Genomic DNA, 19,767 nt, shown 5'->3' on the forward strand with positions numbered 1-19,767 from the left:
GTGCTCATGGGAAGTGTACCCCACGGTACATCTTGCGTCCGGGTTCTCCAAATGGACAACCTGCAGACAGTGCCTGGGCCCGCACCTGCAGAGGCACCCTCTGGTTACTGATCAAAGGTGGACTCTTCAAAACAGGGTTTGCCCTGAAGTTCCCCAACTCTAAACAGAAGAATCCAGCTATTTAAATAGCCTCTCGCCAGCTTCTAGTCCAGGCAAGAACAGCTCATCTTCCTTGTGTTCTGTTGGTTTCTTAAGGACCCTGATGCTCTGGGCCGAGATGCACCTTCCCCTAGAAAACTGACAGACACTTCAAGAAACACAGGTGTGTGTGACAGTCCCCCAGGGCCCAGCACCTCCAGGCCACTGTTCTTTTTCCACCAATAGATTATTTAGCTGATTACATGTTTAAGTAGCAGAAACTTCTCAAGTTTCTCTCCCTGCATATTTTCAAAACACTTCAAACTCAAGAAGGATCCACTCTAAGCTCTGAAATGTCATTCTCCATTCCTGTATCCAAATGCATCTAGAGTTCTCCCATGTCCTCATTTCTACTTCAGGGGGGGATCATCTACGTCACTTCTTCTGACTCCCCTCCCCACTTATCCCAATGCCTCCCACCCAATGCCAGACGTAAGCATTTTGGCTTGTCCAGTAGAAAGACACCTGACAGTAAAAGGTAACCACAGAAATAAGGGCTGGAGTAAACGTGTTCTTGGACGACCGTGCTTGGTTCTGAGTGAAGAGAACCCCTCCATCAGCCCATGGCTCCCACTCAGGTCCAGTCTTAGAGGGTTGATAGGCTCCTTCACAGCCTGGTGATTACTCTCTTGGGTCAGCGCCCCCCTTAGTCAAGAGATGGCCCCTGGAAAAGGAATCTGTTGTGTCTCCACAAGCCACCTCACCCAGGGCCAGATTAAATGCATCAGAAGATCTATGTGCCAAAGAGAGCAGATTAGATGGGAAGAAATTTACCTCTCCATTTTCCCGACACTCACCCTAAGGAAATAGCCTGAACTTGTACCAGGAACTCAACTATTTGTCACGTAGGCCCATGTTCTTTCGTGCCACAGACACCCCCCCATATGTCTTCCCACCTGGCTACCACTCTTTTGAGACCATTTAGGTCTCTTAATACATGCATGAGCATCAATCAAACCTCACCTCCCCCCACCCACCCCCAAAGGCCCAGGAGGCACACATCACTGACAAGATGTATGGACTGAGCTGAATCCCAGCTGCCGAGAGGAATGCCATGGCCTGGGGCTGCCCGGAAGCCCAAGTCAATATCTACCCGTACAAAGAATGATGGGTCTAGGAAGGCACTCCCAGCAGCAGCGCCTCAGGCTGACAGAGACTTGCGGTCAGAACACGGCCAAGACCTCGGACCCTGAGTGCTTTCGGACCCTGAGTGCTTTCGGGATCCCAACTGCCAGTGGGCCTTTTCCAAAAGCCAAAGGGGAGAACATTCATCCATATCGGGGACACCACTGCAGAGTCACATCGAAGTGTTTCTCATTTCAAGGTGCCTTTGTGCAGGTCAATAAATGGTCAGAAAATACATATTTTGCCTAATATGACTATGCCTATGCAAAGAATTGTATTTTCTGTGCAGGCACTCTAACTCATCTGTGACAACCACCACGGAGTCTGTGTCAGAAAAGTAACATACTGTGTCATCACGGTTCCTGGGTGACTGTGTTCTTTACGTGCGCTTTGGAAGGATGGAGACCATCAGAGTTTGCCTAACAACCAACAATACCTACCACCTGTGCTCCCCCACTGGAGCTCCAGACCTGTACATACACCTGCACCCTCATGTAAGAGATACCCCAAGATCTATAAGCCCCCACCTACACTTCTGATCTTCCCCCCCCCAAAACCCACTACGAAGGCCAAGAGATACTACATGTCCTGGCCCATTCCCTCCGTGTTGACAGGTTGCCCAGTGAGCAAAGGCCATGTTCTTCCATCATGAGCATAAAACAGGCATGATTTTATAATCACCTACCACCAGGCAAGGGTTGTTAAAGGGGGGAAAAAAAAAAGTCTCAAAATGGGTAAAATGGTCTGAATCACCTGATAAGGTTGCCTACTGCTGTGTTGTTCCTGAACACTGGATTCAGAGGACACTGGAGCAAAAGAAGCAAGTTCTGAAACAGAAGAAGGATTTTAGAGTGATAAATGACAAAACCCAAATAACACGTTCTCACAATTCTGATTTAGAAGGAAACGCATTTGTTTTTATATAGTAACCCTGGCATAAAGTAATCTTTAACCATAAACAGATTGTTTTTAGAGTTAACCCTGAGGTTACATACTTTGCAACTCCTACCTTTCTAATGAAATAAAAATATGGCAAACTTGGGGCGCCTGGGTGGCTCCGTCGGTTAAACGTCCGACTTCAGCTCAGGTCACAATCTCGCGGTCTGTGAGTTCGAGCCCTGCGTCGGGCTCTGGGCTGATGGCTCAGAGCCTGGAGCCTGCTTCCGATTCTGTGTCTCCCTCTCTCTCTGCCCCTCCCCCATTCATGCTCTGTCTCTCTCTGTCTCAAAAATAAATAAACGTTAAAAAAAAAATTTTTTTTTAAAAATAAAAAAAAAAAATATGGCAAACTCACAATCAAGCTCTTCTTTGACTCATTAGTCTCATCCAGAGACAAGGTGAATCCATAGCTGTAATGCTGACCAAGGTAAATAAACACAGGGCAAAAGAGGGGAAAAAAAGATAGGTTTGGTTTGGGCTATGATTTTGGTCAAGCTACACGATTAGTTGCTCAAAACACTAAGAAATAAATATTCTCCTACAGGAAATTTTTAAGCTGTGATCCGATTATGAAAGGAAACAGTCAAGGGGTGCACGGGAGGCTCAGTCGGTTAAGTGACCAACTCTTGATTTCAGCTCAGGTCATGATCTCACGGTTCGTGAGATCGAGCCCCAAGTCGGGCTCCGTGCTGACTGTGTGGGACTCTCTCTCTCCCTGTCTCTCTGTCTGCACCTCGTGCGCACTCTCTCTCAAAATAAATAAATAAACTTAAAAAAAAAAAAAAAAAGGAACCAGTCGTGCTTCGTGGAATTGAAAAAATCTTAAGTGAGCCATTTTGAATAGATATGTGAGGCGGCCATGGCAAAGTGGGAGAGATGGGACATGAGCACAGCCCCAATCTTAGTGAAAACAATTTTGGGGGGAGCCTGTCAGTAAAAACTGATTAATGAAACATCTTTCCATGGAATTTGATTTGCCAGGCAACTTGGAAGGGCCAGGTCTCCCCCTCCAACCCATTTGTACTCCCTTCCCCTCTCATCTGCCTTCTGGAAGATCCCTGCCGCTAACAAGTGCCCAAGCCTTCCAAGATGCCCTCACTAGGACTGTGTCCTGTAAAGGTAAGATATTCAGGTGCCACAAAGACTTTTCAAAGTTAGGTTTTGTTTTCAACATTCTCCCACTCCCTCTAAAGCTCAGTAGGAATGGATTTCTTGCTGAGTCTCACCTTTATTTGAAGTTTTGGGGAAGTGACCCTCAATGTCTTAAAATGCCTCCTCACATACTTTACTAAAGGTAGAAGGCTATATCCAAAGAGAACATGAAAACAGAAAGTTTATTTTAAAGTCCTTAAACTGTCATCCCACTTTGCTTTAAACTTTGGACAAACAGGTAGACTGTTTACCTACTAGAATATTGCTAGTTCTGAAATTTCTCCTTCTTCTGAAAATTACTCAAAGAACAGTGCCCAGGAATGGCTAAGTCCTCTGGCTTCCGCAGCTGGTGCTGGGCTGGCCAGCCCCTCCTCCACACGCCCCTTCGGGTATTCCCACGGACCCCCCGACCACTCACTTGCCGTCCGCGGCTCGTCTGAACGGTAGCCCAGGTTTTCACTGCCACTTTCTAAGTTTGTCTCAAAAGTTTCTTTGTTTGTCTTCACACTTGCAGATTTCCTGGAATCAGACCATTTTTAAAAGCCAAATGTTAATCAGTGGTGGATGTTTGGTTCACACTGCTCCACCCAGGGCATCCTCGCACACCGAAGTCACCACCGCATCAGGAAAGACACTCATCGCCACCAGCACAGCTATGCAAGTGGTCTGCCTGCTCACACTCCCACTGAGGTGGGGAGAGATGGAACCTTATCACGAGAGCCCCGTGGGCACCATTCCCCAGTCGGTAGTCCACCCCCAGAAACCAGTGACCCAATTAAGCAGAGTTGGCCAACGACAACCCACTGAGCCACCCAGGCGCCCCTTTATAAAGTTTTATCAGAACAGAGCCACACCTGTCCGCTTCCATGTTATTTATGGCTGCCCGCATGTTACAACAACAGAACTGAGTAATTGTGACAGACAGTGTGGCCCACAACACCAAAAATATTTACTATCTGGCCCTTTAAAGAAAAGGTATGCCAATCTCCAAAATAAAGTAAAAATTGGTGCAGCTTCCCAGGGGAGGAAAGCTTGGCAATGGGTATCCAAAGACCTAAAAATATTCATGCTCGACCATTAAGAATGTATTATAGGGAAATGGCCAAAGATATGGGCAAAGATTTACTTAAAAGAATGTTCATTCATGAACGCTTTATAACAGCAAAAGCTGCCAACAGTCCACGCGCCCCACCCTAGGGGACTGTAAAATAAATGACAATCCATCTCTAAAATGAAATTCCATGCCACCTATAAAAGTTATTACAGATGAGAACTCTCACGCACCGCAGGTAAAAGTATAAACAGGTGCACCTACTTCAGAAAACTGGATGATGACAGAATCGTCTACCCTGCCTACCCTGCAGCCCAGCGTTCACCAGTAGACACATACCCAACTGAATACAAAACAGGAATGAGGACTTATGAACATGTCACCAAAGATACATGCTAAATTGCTTAGTGCCACAGTATTTATAATGACCCCAACCTGAAAACTATCCAAATGCCCATTTAAAGGGAAAAGGAGAAGATAAACGGCATATATACCCAGTGCGTGGTATCGCAAAATAATCAACCATCCACATCTTCTCTGAACAACATGGACCAATCTCACAGGGTGAAGACCAAAATCAATGAGTGCACATGACATGATTCCATTTACACAAAGTTCATATGAATCTGATCTCTGGGGATGTGGGGATGGAGGTCAGAAGACATAACATTTGAGGAAGAGGCAGCGATGTGGGGGGGCAGGGAGGTTGGGGCGCTAGGGGTGTTCTAGTTCTGCATGGCCCCACTCAAGGCCCATATGCCTTGTGAAAGGTAATCAAGTGACGCACCCGCGAGTTGTGAACTTTTCTGTACTCACACTTCAGTAAGATATTTTTATTAAGCAAATGAAGCAAAAATGTGGCCGGCAAGTATTTAAATGTCAATGGAAATAATCTTCAGAAGAGTTTCAAGAGAGAAGAGCAAGTTATGAAGTAAGGTTTATTATGGTCCAAATTTTACAAAATGCATGTGTGTGTGTATCGACGTGAACGCATCGATGTGTGCATATACATCGAAGTGAGCATATACATACTCAGGTAACAATACCTACTTCTGAGCAATAGAATTAGGGGTGATTTCAAAATCATTTCTTAAAACGATATGTTTGGGGGCACCTGGGTGGCTTGGTCAGTTGAGCGGCTGACTTCAGCTCAGGTCATGATCTCGCAATCAGTGAGTTCGAGCCCCGCATCGGGCTCCATGCTGACAGCTCAGAGCCTGGAGTCTATTTCGGATTCTGTGTCTCCCTGTCTCTGCCCCTCTCCTGTTCGTGCTCTGTCTCTCTCTGTCTCAAAAATAAACGTTAAGGGGCGCCTGGGTGGCTCAGTCAGTTAATGCGTCCGACTTCAGCTCAGGTCACGATCTCGCGGTCCGTGAGTTTGAGCCCCGCGTTGGGCTCTGGGCTGATGGCTCAGAGCCTGGAGCCTGTTTCCGATTCTGTGTCTCCCTCTCTCTCTGCCCCTGCCCCGTTCATGCTCTGTCTCTCTCTGTCTCAAAAATAAATAAAACGTTAAAAAAAAAAATTAAAAATAAACGTTTAAAAAAAATTTTTTTTAATAAATAAATAAATAAATAAATAAATAAATAAATAAATCGATATGTTTGGGGCACTTGGGCTGAGCGTTGCTCAAGTCGGTTGGGCGTCCAGCTTCAGCTCAGGTCACGATCTCTCAGTTCGTGAGTTCGAGCCCCACATCAGGCTTGCTGCCATCAAGCCTGTTAGCACACAGCCCATTCCAGAACCTCTGTCTCCCTCTCTCTGCCCCTCTCCCAGTTGCGCTTTCCCAAAAATAAATAAATATATTTTTTTAAACTGTATTTTTAATTTTTTCTATAATAAACATGCATTGATTCTAGAGGAAGAAGTATGTTATTTTACTGCAGAAGACGTCTGAAAGCAGCTGGAGCCAGCACAGCTGGCACAGTGCAGGGAAAGCAGCTAGGATATGGGGGTCCCAGTGAGTCTCCCTGTCTTTACTCCCCAGACCTAATGCACTCAGATCTAAGTGCGAGAGCTGCACAGGGGCAAGGTCCAGGCCCTGAGCAGGACGGCCTCATTCACATCCTGACCGTCCACTCTCCAGATGGGAGACCCGGGGCACACTACCTAACCTCTCTGTGCCCCTCAGTTTCCTCCTCTACAAAATAAATGGCCCATAAAATCATCATGAGCATCCGGCGAGAAAACGGGCTCCACTGCGTGTAGAACAGCACCTGGCACGTGTGTTCGGCACTTAGCATAAACCAGCTGTTGTCATCACTACTGCCATATTGTTGCTGCTGTTGTCAGTAGTTCTTATTCTCCACCCGTGCCCCCGAATCACTGCTGACCAGTGTCCTATGTTTTGAAATCAGCTAATATCCCAGAGAACACAAGTGAAAGATGTTACGAAGTCAATAACGGTCCACGGAAGAATCCAGGCTGCCATCAGGCTGAGAGATACCAGAATAATTATTAGAGTGAGTCTGCCTTCCTCTCCTCTTGCCCTAAGTCAGGCCCCAAAGGAGGTGTCATTTCAGATTGCTGCTTTGTAGTGTCCTGAGAGAGACCGCAGCTGCCTCTCCCAATACCGCATTATCACCAGGGAGTGACCGGGGTCAAAGGGAGAACAGCTAGTGTCTGTTACACAATGATTACACACATCTTCATTCACCGCGTGTAGCCTAAAGGTATTTTTAAACCACAGCCTATCAAAAATGAAAATTATCTAATAAAATAGTGAAAATTAGACACGGTTTGGCTGTAACACCCCCACCAAAATCACCGCTGTCTAAAAATCCCTCCCCTTAGCGCATTTATACTTGTATAAATATTGCAGACATTTAAACTAGTTATTGTATTACTGTAGGTCCTTCACACGGCTACCTTCAAAGTGCTTGTGGCTACTTCTGGACGGCCATGGGAATGTCAGGAATTTTTCTATCCCCTCCCCTATCAGTGTACAAGCAATAAACACTACCTAATTTGTCTGTCTGGTCAGTTTCATGTGCCTGAAGCCATCCAGCTGGCCCCACTGTTCTCCACCGCCCCAGAAACTGCAGCAGGATTTCTGCATGGTTCTTTAATATCCTTGAAATGTTCCTTGAGTCCCTTGCATTGACTAAAAACAGGAGGGCCAACAGTCACGGTGCAGGCACCTAGTGTCCTCTTGTGGAAAGAGTTGTAAATGCCAGACACCAGGTAGAAAATCTCCTTTTTCCTAAGTGAGCCAGGGCAAGTCAAACTTAGGCAGTAACCAGCCCCTATTTTATTCTATGATTAATTTTGCCATATGAGTTTGTGTTTGGCATATGTGTTTTTCAGAGTTGTCCACTTTCAGTACTTAATTTTGAGTAACATGATCCTGAAACGCCACAGTTTTGTGTGTGTTAGTGGTGGTAGAGTTGGTGTTGTTTGGTTGTTTTTCATTTGTTTGTCTTTGTTTTCAGGAAAGTGATGTGATTTCAAACTTACCTTATTTCACTTTGATAACTAGATTCTGGAAAAAAAAAAGGAACAAAATCACATATCACAAAATCACAAAATAAAATATCATCAGTTTTTATAGACAACCCCCCCCCCCGCCAATTAAATACATTGCTGAGTATTTGTGACCCATTAGGTATTATTAAGTTCCCCCACAGCGAATTATCAAATGACTTTCAAGTATAAAGGAAGTAGAATTCACTATTAACTATCATAAACATAAATAATTCCTAGGTACCTGTAGTATAGTAGGTACCTAATAAGTATTTAGTGAATATGGAATTTGACTAGCAAGATTACAAAGACTCCGTTCACCAGGGAGAGGCATTCTGCATTCCCAGTCCCTAGTGTCATTCATTCAGTACTTACTGTGTGCCAGCACTTATCTCATTTAATCATTACAACCCAAGAGATAGGTATTAGTGTCATCATATTATTAACAAACTAGACACTATCATGTTGTATTATCATACTTTAACAAATAAGGAATTACATTGCTTAAGCACTGTATTTACTTAATTCTAGAATTCATTTTCAATCAACATGTACCAATGGTATCGATTCATAGAGGTGGATCCCCTTCCCCCCCCACCCTGAGCTGTCATTAAATTGCTGATGTTTTTAATCAAAGGATTCTTGGACCAGAGGGGACATAGAACTTGAAAGTAGAGAGAAACAGAGTCACGCTCCAGTCTCCAATCATCTGTCTCAAAAGCCAGTGTTCTTTGCAACTCTGCTGTCCTGTCTAGGCCTTCTATTCGTCAAGCTTTACAGGGGCACCCGGGTAGCTCAGTCGGTTACACGTCCAACTTCGGCTCAGGTCATGATCTCGAGGTTTCTAAGTTCGGGCCCTGCTTCGGGCTCTGTGCTAACAACTCAAAGCGTAAAGCCTGATTTGGATTCTGTGTCTCCCTCTCTCTTTCTACCCCTTCCCCACTCACACTCTTGTCTCTCTCTCCCAAAAATAAATAAACATTAAAAAAAATAATGTAAAAAAAAAGCTTTACTGAGATCTAAAATATATTCATTTTCCTTATTTTTAGAGAATATTCCCACTTACTCCAGTCGTAATATCATCTGCCAATTCACACCCCAAATTGGACTTCAGAAGCAATCTTATTTGAATTGAAAGAGAGACACAGAATGTCACTATTGTTTCCTTAAGGAATGGGCTGCAGGAGATGGGCTCTTGGCCTCTTTGCTCTATTAGCAGAAACAATCCCAAGGCCTTCAGGCCACACTTAGTGGGGTCCTCAGCTCTCTTCAGTCGGTCCCCAGTTAACCAGTCAGACCACTGAGAATTCTCTAGGCATCAGCAAAGCAAAGTGCCAGAAAATACTTCTGAAAACAACTTGGTGCTTGCCATTTTTAAGGATGGAAATAATTGTCATGGGGGAAACCCAGGCCTTCACTGCATCCTTTCTATTTATGTCAAGGTGAAATGTAGTGTCTATTGTGAGTCCCACCCAATGGGGGTGGGCTTTGTAAGGTCGCCACAGGCCCTGCTCACAACACTTACCTGGACCTGTTAAGACGCAGGGGAATAAACACAGCTCACTCTTACATGAGCTTTTCATCTCAAAGTTAAGTAAAGGATAAAATCTAAAGTGGAAGGGCAGCTGGGTGGCTCAGTGGGTTTAGTGTCCAACTTCAGCCCAGGTCATGATCTCACAGTTTGTGGGTTCAAGCCCCACATTGTGCTGTCAGCACAATGTCTCTCTCAAAAAATAAAACACAGTAAAAAAAATGTTTTTAATCTAGAATGGAAACAGTTTCATGTAGCAATTTATTTTGTCCTCATGACCGATCTATAGGATGGCACTTATCCCCATCTTGTAAATGAGAATGCTAAAAATCAGACAGTCCCCCCGGTGCACATCTTACCTGGGCCACCAACCATCACAACCTTCCTACTAGGCTATTATGGAACAGGCAAAAAACAGCTTAGGAGAAGCAGGAATCCAAATAAACAGAATGCTCCTTCAATGACACCACAGTAGCTAATGTGGAAAATAGTATTCTGAAGGCACTGCACAATCCTAGTCACGTCTAAATTAAAATTTAAGTTATCCAATCGTTTTCATCTAAAATCCAGTGTATTTTACTTGAGTAATCCATCTGTGGCATATAGGGTAACTCCCAAGTTAAAGCAAATTGCCATCAAATCTGGGCCAACAGAGGCTTACTACTTTTCATGTTCTGTTTCCTAGGGAATAAAGTTGTATCACAGAATTAATTCCCAATCCTGAACCAAATCCATGCAGGGGCTGAGGCCAGGCAATTAGCTTAGATATGGCTTAACTATGCACTTTGCATAGACTATCTAAGAGAGATAGTCCATGTAAGATAATTAACACAGTGCCTGGGTCACCCACAAAAAAGGGCTCATCAAATGGCAATTATTACTAATGACATTTTAAATGCAATTAAACTGACACATAGCCTAATATCAGAAGTCTGATTGTAAGAAAAATAATTTCAGTGTAGAGAATATTCAAATAGGTGTAGGTGAGGCTTTCCAAGACAAAGAAAGGTAAGGTTGGACACACATATTCAGCACTTGGAAAGTCCCGAGCCTTCTACATGACAAAGATCCTTTGGTTTCTGAAGTCACAAATGGCTGAACCTCACGACAAGCCCCACCCCCAATGTTGGTGAGCCCACCCCATTGTGAAGCCTGACCCCCAAACGAGGCCACTGCTTTCATATATCTTGGAGTCCTCGAAAGACTTCATTCAGAAGAAATGTGTGATTATTAAGTTTATTTGTACTATTTTGATTGGCAGACCTTCTTTTTCTTCCTACCACTGTACCAACATTCACCTCCAAATGCAATTTGGAATTACACAAAATAGGAAATAACCTTTTCATGTGCTCAGATAGGTAGATACTATTCTAGATAAAAGCACAGCGTCTAAGTGGCAGATTACAATGTCCTTCTGTCCTCGCAAATAAGCACAGAACTCAAATAGTCAGCGTCTTTGCTGAGAAAAGTACTGTCTCTTCACCCTCTCAAAAGTGTGCAGATCTCAGTCTTTCTGGGAGTGGTTATAGCAAGCCCCAAAGGAATGTATTCCTTCTTCATAAAATCCTTTCCTTCTCTGAAGCCCGCTTCCAAATAAAGTGCACTCCAAAGGCCAATGCATCTTACAAAAGAGTTAAGGAGCTAATGACCGACAAGTGTTTGTACCAAACGTTCAAATATATACACAAATCTATATAAACAAAACAATTACCTTTTTTCTCTCTCCCAGAGACACAACAGCAGCAGATTATTATAATCAGAACAATGATCAGGATCAAAAGCAACGAAAATGATACTGCAAGCAGAATTATGGCCCAGGTAGGCAAGGATGTACCTGCTTTATCAATACTGCCTATAAAGTTGAGAGGAGAAAAAAAAATTTATTTAGTGATGCTTGCTACCATCTAGGGTTCGTAATCACTATTTCTGCCGCCCTGTAAGTTAGATTCTGTTTTCCGATAATATTATAACCATTTGGCCACTACAGCTGGGTGTCATAGGTCAACTTCTCTTCAGTGTGCTCAGATATTCAATACTCTACGGGATCTTCCATTACAATACTTACTGCTGCCAATAAGCACCTGCTGAGTAACACGGTCCCAGTATTTGTCAGTTAGCGCCTCTATTGTTCTTAGAGGTAGAGTAGGCAACACAGGAAGACCGCTCCCAAGTGGGAGGAGTGATTACCTCACCCCAACATCCTTTATTTCGCCATGGAATACTTACTAGGCAGCCACTACCAGACAAGACTGCAAGACCAGCATTTGGTTCTCCCACGTTCCCACCAATCAAGGGTCCAGAGCCCAGAGGAAACGAGGCCAAACTGAAGAAGCGTCACGTCTAAGGGATTGTACTGCAAGGGCCTTCAGCCCCAGCCCACCCACACCCCGCCCACAGACTTCATTCCTCATCTGCTCATTGCTGTTTTCCATGGTTCTTTGGGAGGCACCGCCCTTAATGTCTGCTTTGCCCTCTTGTTGCATCCAGTAGTCACGGATTTGGGAAAGGGAACAGACAGGCAAGGTAGTGCCTGCAGAGAGTGAAAGGGAAGAGGTGAGAAGGGAAGAGAGAAGAAAAAGCCACTTTGATGTAGTACAGCGCTGTCTTAGCCAGAACTGCCCAACATGCTTCGCACAGTTATCTAAGTTCAAATTAAATTAACCAGAATTATATACAATTAAATACTCAGCACCTCAGTCACACTAGCCACATTTCAAGTGCTCAGTTCCCACAGGTGCAGAACATGGTCCTCACCACAGGAAGTCCCATTGGACAGCACCGTGCAGCCGTGGGTTAGAAGAACCATACCCACGTTCCGAAGAGAGCCCTTATCCGGCCGGCATTGCACTTGCCCCCCGAACCACATTGAGGTCAACCCGCATTTAAGTTGATCCGTTCCAATGTGAATTGCTCTTCAGTAAAGTCTGTCACTCAACCCTGAGTGCTTGGTTGGATTCTCATTGTAAATGAATGCTATTGTATTGTATGCAAGTCATTAGAAAAATATTAAAACAATAGACTTCCTATGAAGGAAGAGAGGGTTTGTTTTTAAATGAAGAGACTAAGGGCACCTGGGTGGCTCAGTCGGTTGAGGGTCCAACTTCAGCTCAGGTCATGGTCTCATGGTCCATGAATTTGAGCCCCTTGTCAGGCTCTGTGCTGACAGCTCAGACCCTGGAGCCTGATTCGGATTCTGTGTCTCCCTCTGTCTCTGCCCCTCTGCCACTCATGTTCTGTCTCTCTCAAAAACTAAATAAACATTTGAAAAAATTTAAATCAACAGACTTTCTAGCACTTTGGAACCAGAGGTTACAGTGGGAAAACAGTTCTTGGGTGTTCTTAGAGTTTTCCATGAAAATTGACCTTGAAATCATAATTTGCTAATCCTGTGTCAAAGTTAAATGCTCAGACAACCTTACAGGAATGGTTAGAGATGATCACTAATGCCCTAGTTTCTACAATCATCAACCACCTGGATTCTGACTCATGGACAAGAAAGGATTCCACTGCAAAATAATAAATGGACTGATCTCGAAGCACATGCTAAAATTCAGAGAACTCTGTGCTTTGAAGAATTACATAATATAAAAAGGTACTTGTTTTCTCTCTGTGCAAAGCCTCTCTGCATTACCGTGATGGTTTTTTAAATTTCCTTTTTTTTATACATCTCCCATTCATTGCCACCATAAATGTTTGTGAAATTGACAGATTTCACCTCCAGTTCTTCTTACATATTTGCTACTATCTAAACTAAACTTAGTCTCCTCAAGGTCGAGGACTATGTCTTATTTTTCTTATACCCCAAGCACCTGGTACATGTTGGGCACATTGGATGGATGGATGGATGGATGGATGGATGGAAGGATGGAGGGAAGGAAGGGAGGGAGGGAAGGAAGGGAAGGAGAGAAGGAGGGAGGGAGGGAGGGAGGGAGGGAGGGAGGGAGGGAGGGAGGGAGGAAGGAAGGATGGAAGGAAGGAAGGAAGGATGGAAGGAAGGGTGGATGGAAGGATGGATGATGTATCTCCACATGACCCATCATTTTTCTGAGATGAATTGAGACAGATAGGGATAGAAAAGAATTCCCCAGAAAAGGCAGAGTCGGTAGGGGCAGAATTCTACCCTTCTCATACCACCCCTCCTCAGCCCCAGAATTGGAGCTTTAAAACAATCCAGTGTCTTCCCATCCAGAGAGTAATACAGATTGTCCACCTGCTGCACCGAGAGCAAAATCCCAAGCATCACCTGGAATGCTCGTTGCACATCAAATGCAGAGCCTGCCTCCAGTGGTGCCAAGTCAGGGGGTCTGCAATGGCACCCAGGTGATTCTGATACAGGTGGTTGGTGACCTACACTTTGAAAATACCAAAATGCAAACACTTTCCAAGCAACCAGCCACACAACAGGATGCTCCAGCTTATGGATGTGATAAAAATAAAAATAATAACAATAATAAGTCCAAAACCACATTTATGATAATCACAATCTGGAGTTTAAACTCAGAGCACCATGAGGAAACTTTGCAACTGACAAAGAGCTTTGGGCTTCATGTCAGTGCATCCAGCGAAATCTCATGGCCACTGTTTACTTGTGTTCTACTGGCCACTGGCTCACTCGTCCACAGTTCCTGCTCCCTTCCCCCCAGGCTGGTCAGAGACTCGGGATGCATGTCAAAATGCTGAGAACACTGTAGGGTACAACACACACGTTCGAGATTGCTGATATCATTCTAAATCAGTATGATGAACTGTTTACAAATTGAAGTTTTCAAATATTAGCTTTCTTAAGGGAGCCAGCTGGGGTTAAACATTAAGATCTGGCTCAATATTCAAGAGATGGCGGTGGGGGGGAGGGGGGGGCACCTGGGTGGCTCAGTCAGTTAAGCACTCGACTCTTTTTTTTTTTTTAAATTTTTTTAACGTTTATTTATTTTTGAGACAGACAGAGACAGAGACAGAGCATGAACAGGGGAGGAGCAGAGAGAGAGGGAGACACAGAATCTGAAACAGGCTCCAGGCTCTGAGCCGTCAGCACAGAGCCCGACGCGGGGCTCGAACTCACGGACCGCGAGATCATGACCTGGGCTGAAGTCGGCCACTTAACCGACTGAGCCACCCAGGCGCCCCAAGCACTTGACTCTTGATCTCAACTCAGGTCTTGATCTCAGGGTCGTTAGTTCAAGCCCCACATTCAAGCTCCGTGTCCGGCCTGGAGCCTATTTGAAACATTCAAGAGATAGGCTTGAAATTCACACTGGTGAAGTCAACACACATTTGCTGACTTGCCCCAAACATTCCCTATCAGGGCATTTTCCTCCCCTACTGGAGAAAATGACCAGTCTGCCAAGCTTCTGTCAACCAAGTCTTGACCGTGACAACCTTTCCTCTGATCTAGCACAGAAATAGCTGCCTATCCCTCAGGAAGGACTTATTTAAAGGAAGGGAAGGGCTACCCTGCTGGGTACTGTGATCTCACTCACTCTCTTATCTCTTAATTTAACCACCGCGCTCAGCAAAGTGTTGCCTGCACTCACCTAAAAGCCCCAAACTCTCACCAAAACAGCGACTGGTAACAGGAGGCACACGGCTCGTTCTTTTGCTTCTTATATGCTGTGACCACCCTCCACTGGGGGTCAAATCTCCCCTGGGGTTTCACACCGAGGGAAGACTTTCGCTCTCCCTCTACTCCAGTGGGCCCCCCCAGACAGCATGGTGCATGCACCACGAGGTGGGGGTAATTTGGTACTGGAGCTACACAGAAGAACTTTTCCTATTTGAATAACAATTTTTAATGTATCATATATGACATACATATGAATGCACACAGGCATATATATCATAGACGTCTTAGTGTGATGCTTTTTAAATGGTACATTTACAGTGGATTGGAAGAAAAATAAATAATGGTCATCTACTGATGGAAAGCATGAGAGTGGGCAGAAAGCACAGCATCTTGGTATGACCTTGTCCATAATCCTCCATTGTACAGATAAGACACGTGGAACAAAGACACTCAGTGAACACTGGACAACAGAAAACCAGAACAGGCTCGGTTCTGTCTCTCAGAACAGGAGAAGACCCGGTGCTGTGACTCTTGTCTATTTGTGTTGTGTGTCCAATTTGGAAGAATCCTTCTGGGAAGCTGCAGCCCAGGTCTTACGGGAAATGGGGAGTCCAGGTAGGTGCTGGACCCTGACGTATGTCCTAGCAAAGGATGTGGATGTAATCGGTTCAAGGTGAACGACAGAGTTGCTGGAAAGGACGCACATGTGCACCTCGCGACCAAGGAAGACGATGTCCAAGTTGAGCACTGCTTGCCTTCGGCCCTATGTTCCCTCACACAACTGTGCACGTCACGGCCGCAATCCTGAATTTCCTGTGCACCTTTAATCTCAGCTTCAAGGCTGTCCTTTACCCATCTGAGCAGAAAAGGAAGACAGTTCTTCCCAGATGCTCTCACAGAAATGCTCTGGGTTTTAAAAGGGCCTATAGAGGGGCCCCTGGGTGGCTCAGTCGGTTAAGCGTCCAACTTTGGCTCAGGTCACCATCTCACTGTCTGTGAGTTCGAGCCCCGTGTCGGGCTCTGTGCTGACTGCTCAGAGCCTGGAGCCTGTTTCAGATTCTGGGTCTCCCTCTCTCTCTGACCCTCCCCCGTTCATGCTCTGTCTCTGTCTCAAAAATAAATAAACGTTAAAAAAAAATTTTTTGGGGCGCCTGGGTGGCGCAGTCGGTTAGGTGTCCGACTTCAGCCAGGTCACGATCTCGCGGTCCGTGAGTTCGAGCCCCGCGTCGGGCTCTGGGCTGATGGCTCGGAGCCTGGAGCCTGTTTCCGATTCTGTGTCTCCCTCTCTCTCTGCCCCTCCCCCGTTCATGCTCTGTCTCTCTCTGTCCCAAAAATAAATTAAAAAAAAAAAAAAAAAAAAATTTTTTTAAATAAAAAAATAAAAGGGCCTACTGAATTTCTCGAAAACAATTGGATCGATACAAAATGTCACCAGCGGCATGTGAAAAGGTGCTCCTCTGCTGACTGGAAGGGACACAGGAGATCTCTGAATCAATGAGACAAGTGATAAAAGCCGCCCCCCTCTCCTGCCCTTGGGCTCTGCAGCAGGGACTGTCCTGAGCACTTTAGATGTTTTAACCCGCTTACTTCTGACACCAATAACAATTGCGTGAGGTAGATATTATTATCATCTCTGTTTTACAGATGAGAAAATTGAGGCACAGAGAGGTTAAGTAACTCGCCTGAAGTCACACAGCAGGCAAGCTGGGAATCTGAGCCCCAGGCTCTCTGGTGTCCACGTCTGTGTGGATAACAGCACTAATGAAGCTGGCTCAGGAGGCAAGGCCTTCAAGATTTCCCTGTGCAGGAGCCCCCAGTTCTGACTGCCCAGTGAACTGGGGCTTTCTTAAAAATGTCCATTTCCAGGCTCCGCACAAACCAATTACGTCAGAACCTTTGGGATGGGCCCTGAGCATTCACCATGTGCGTCAAAGCTCCTGGAGGCTAACAGGCAGCCGGGAAAGAGAACTTCTGCTCTATGCTTCTGCTTCTCATTTAACAGGCAAGAAGACTAAGCTCCGAAGTCAGTGACTTACTCAGAATCACATAGCGGGAGCCAGAGCTGTGACCCAGGACTGCCACTCCCGGGCTGTCGAAATCACCACTCCCCACAAAACTAAGATTATAACCAGGAATCACTACACTCTACCGGGTGCTCCCCTGTCCCAACAATGTTGCTTTGTTGGAACGCTTCACTGGCCTGCACACCAAGCAAGAAAACAGAGGAAACCAGGCAGCTGGGCGCACAGAGGGCTGAGAGCGCTTATCTGAAGGGGGGGAAGGGGGGTTGTGAGAGGGGCTCTCACTTCCCGCCGTCCGTGTGTCTGCAGTGCGGTGTTGCTTCTGGAATCGAGAAAATCGATCTTTAAAAAAAAAAAATTAGCAGTACCCTTTTCAGGATGCTTCTCTTTCAGGAGTCAGTGAGTGTTTTATTTGGCTTGAACTAATTACAGGCTTCCTAAACGGCCATTGTCATTCTTGCCACGACTTACAGGGACTATTCCAGAAGTGAAGACTTCTTGCACTTTTAGAAGGAAATGGGTGGCAGGACTGATGCTTATCGATTCCCGAAGAAGCCTGCACAGCCCAGGCTTGCTGCTTCTGGGCTCTCCGGACCGCTGGCTGTGTTTCTGGAAGCCTCCCACGCACCAGCAGCCCGCGCTATAATGAGGTCTTCAGCTACTAAAACTTGCATAAAATACACAACACGCAGCCAGCCGCCAGCTGCTCTGGATCTTGATGAATAATTTAGAAACAAATCACCCTTTTCCAAATGAGTCCCATAAAGTAAGACTCATTGCAAGGCGCCCACTGGGCTTCCCTTTGAGGCTGCGGGGACCCCAGCTGCCGTAACTAAGGCCTAACTCCCCCAGTCCCAGTTTACGAGGCCCTCAGCTGAATTAAACCTGATCAACGGAAATTAAGTGCTCCTTACCCTTCCCTACAAAAGAAAAGCTTTGCAGGCAAGCGAATCTCTAAAATCCATTTCTCTGGGGTATGATCCATCAGACCAGAGCTCTGCTGCAGTGTTACCTTGTTAAGATGTGCAGTTTCAACAGTCGATTTCACTGCATTTGGGGCTAATGGAACTTTCTTTTTTTTTTAATCCTCCCTTTCAAAGCCTGGACCATACTTTATCATATTTAAATAGCTTCAAAGCAAGCTGGACTGGCTCCTTGGAGAAATGGCTGATTCCAGGTAGAAGAGGTGAAATGCATAGGGACTTCAGAACATCATCTTACTAGGCTGACTGCTCAAAAACTAAGGGCCATGTCAAAAAGGACACTGGAACAGCTGGAAGGGATTCCCACTAGCCAAATATGGAGCAACCTGAACATCAAAATGAATAATGACAGGAGCAGATAATAGTGTATTGGATAAAAAGGAGTCCATACTAAAACTGTTTTAAAAAAAAAGAAAGAAAAGGAAAAGGAAAAAAAGGCAAAAGAAGTCTCTTCTTTACAGAAGACCACCAACCAACAAATATAGAAAAATTATGGAGCCAGAAAATCATTCTTTTACAACCGCCATAGAAGCAACAGATTTAGGCAATGACTTATTGATGAACACAAAAGCTATGAGGTGAAAGACTGCCAGGAAATGAGACATTCATACAGTATACGTTGATTATGTATTAATTATAAAGGAGAAAGGTATCATTACAACAGAGAAATCATTAACCAAATGACCAAATTCATTACCAATGATAGAGAAAATCGGCACCATGTGCCCACATGACAATACCCATGGCTTGCCAAGAATATTTAGCCCCAAATCAAAATAGGTTTATATCAGGAAAGACAGAAAAGGTGAGGGAGCCATTCAAGAGTAAGGGAAGGAAACAATACACCTGACAGCCAAAGGCAATGCATGGTCTTTGACTGGATACTGGTTTGGAGAAGAAAATCACTATAAAGGATACTTGGGGAAATGTGAATATGGGCTGTATATTACATAATAGTATTGTGTCAGCATTATATTTCCTGATTGCTGACGACATCATGTGTGGTTAAGTAGAATGCCTTTGTTCTTATGATACACATGCCAAGGTATTTAGGTATTTATTTAACAGAAGCTCTCAAATGGCTCAGCAAAAAGAAAAAGCTGAGAGAGGGGCAAACAGGACAAAATGTTAACATTTGTTGTATCTAGGCGAAGGCACACAGGTATTCATTGTACTGGTCTTGCAATTTTTCTAAAGGTTTTAGTTGTTCAAAATAATAAACTGGAGACAGAAAAGCAAGCTGGGTTTGAATTCTCGTTTTATCTTCTTTTTTTTTAAACTTTTTTTATTTATTTTTGAGACAGAGAGAGACAGAGCATGAACGGGGGAGGGTCACAGAGAGAGGGAGACACAGAATCGGAAGCAGGCTCCAGGCTCTGAGCTGTCAGCACAGAGCCCGACGCGGGGCTCGAACTCACGGACTGTGAGATCATGACCTGAGCCGACGTCAGACACTCAACCGACCAAGCCACCCAGGCGCCCCTGAATTCTCGTTTTATCTTCTTACATCGTCTTAGCAGAGAACAAGCCAAATTCCCTTGAATTTAATAAGCTAAAATAAATTAATCTTGACTTAAAACCAAAGAAACACAGATTTCGGTGTCCTTCACCCTCAAAAGCATTGATAGTCACCAGATCCAGGTCAGAGATCTGCCAGCCCTGGATCTCCTTTCCCATTGGCAACAACCAGCTGGCACTGATAGAGCTGTTCCATGTGGATGGAGCATGATGTCTGGTTCCCAATGGGC

General features: G+C 45.0%; 1 protein-coding gene across 8 annotated transcripts in view; it reads right to left on the reverse strand.

Annotated features, from left to right (window-relative positions):
* Positions 1–19,767, reverse strand: part of IGSF5 (immunoglobulin superfamily member 5) — a 90,193-nt gene that overhangs the window by 44,092 nt on the left and 26,334 nt on the right. For 7 of the 8 annotated variants that reach the window (XR_013557819.2, XR_013557818.2, XR_013557820.2 and 4 more), the window contains 4 exons: positions 11,167–11,307; positions 7,919–7,943; positions 3,833–3,933; positions 2,077–2,150 (listed from right to left, as the gene is read on the reverse strand). Coding sequence is in view for 5 of the 8 variants with exons in the window: in XM_078452758.2 (XP_078308884.2) it covers positions 2,077–2,150; positions 3,833–3,933; positions 7,919–7,943; positions 11,167–11,307 (341 nt within the window). In the remaining 3 variants the exon portion in view is untranslated. The remainder of the gene's footprint in view (positions 1–2,076; positions 2,151–3,832; positions 3,934–7,918; positions 7,944–11,166; positions 11,308–19,767) is intronic. The other variant, XM_078452759.2, reaches the window with a different exon arrangement.

This window comes from Panthera onca, chromosome C2 (assembly GCF_046562875.1).
Source record: "Panthera onca isolate mPanOnc1 chromosome C2, mPanOnc1 haplotype 2, whole genome shotgun sequence".
NCBI lineage: Eukaryota > Metazoa > Chordata > Mammalia > Carnivora > Felidae > Panthera > Panthera onca.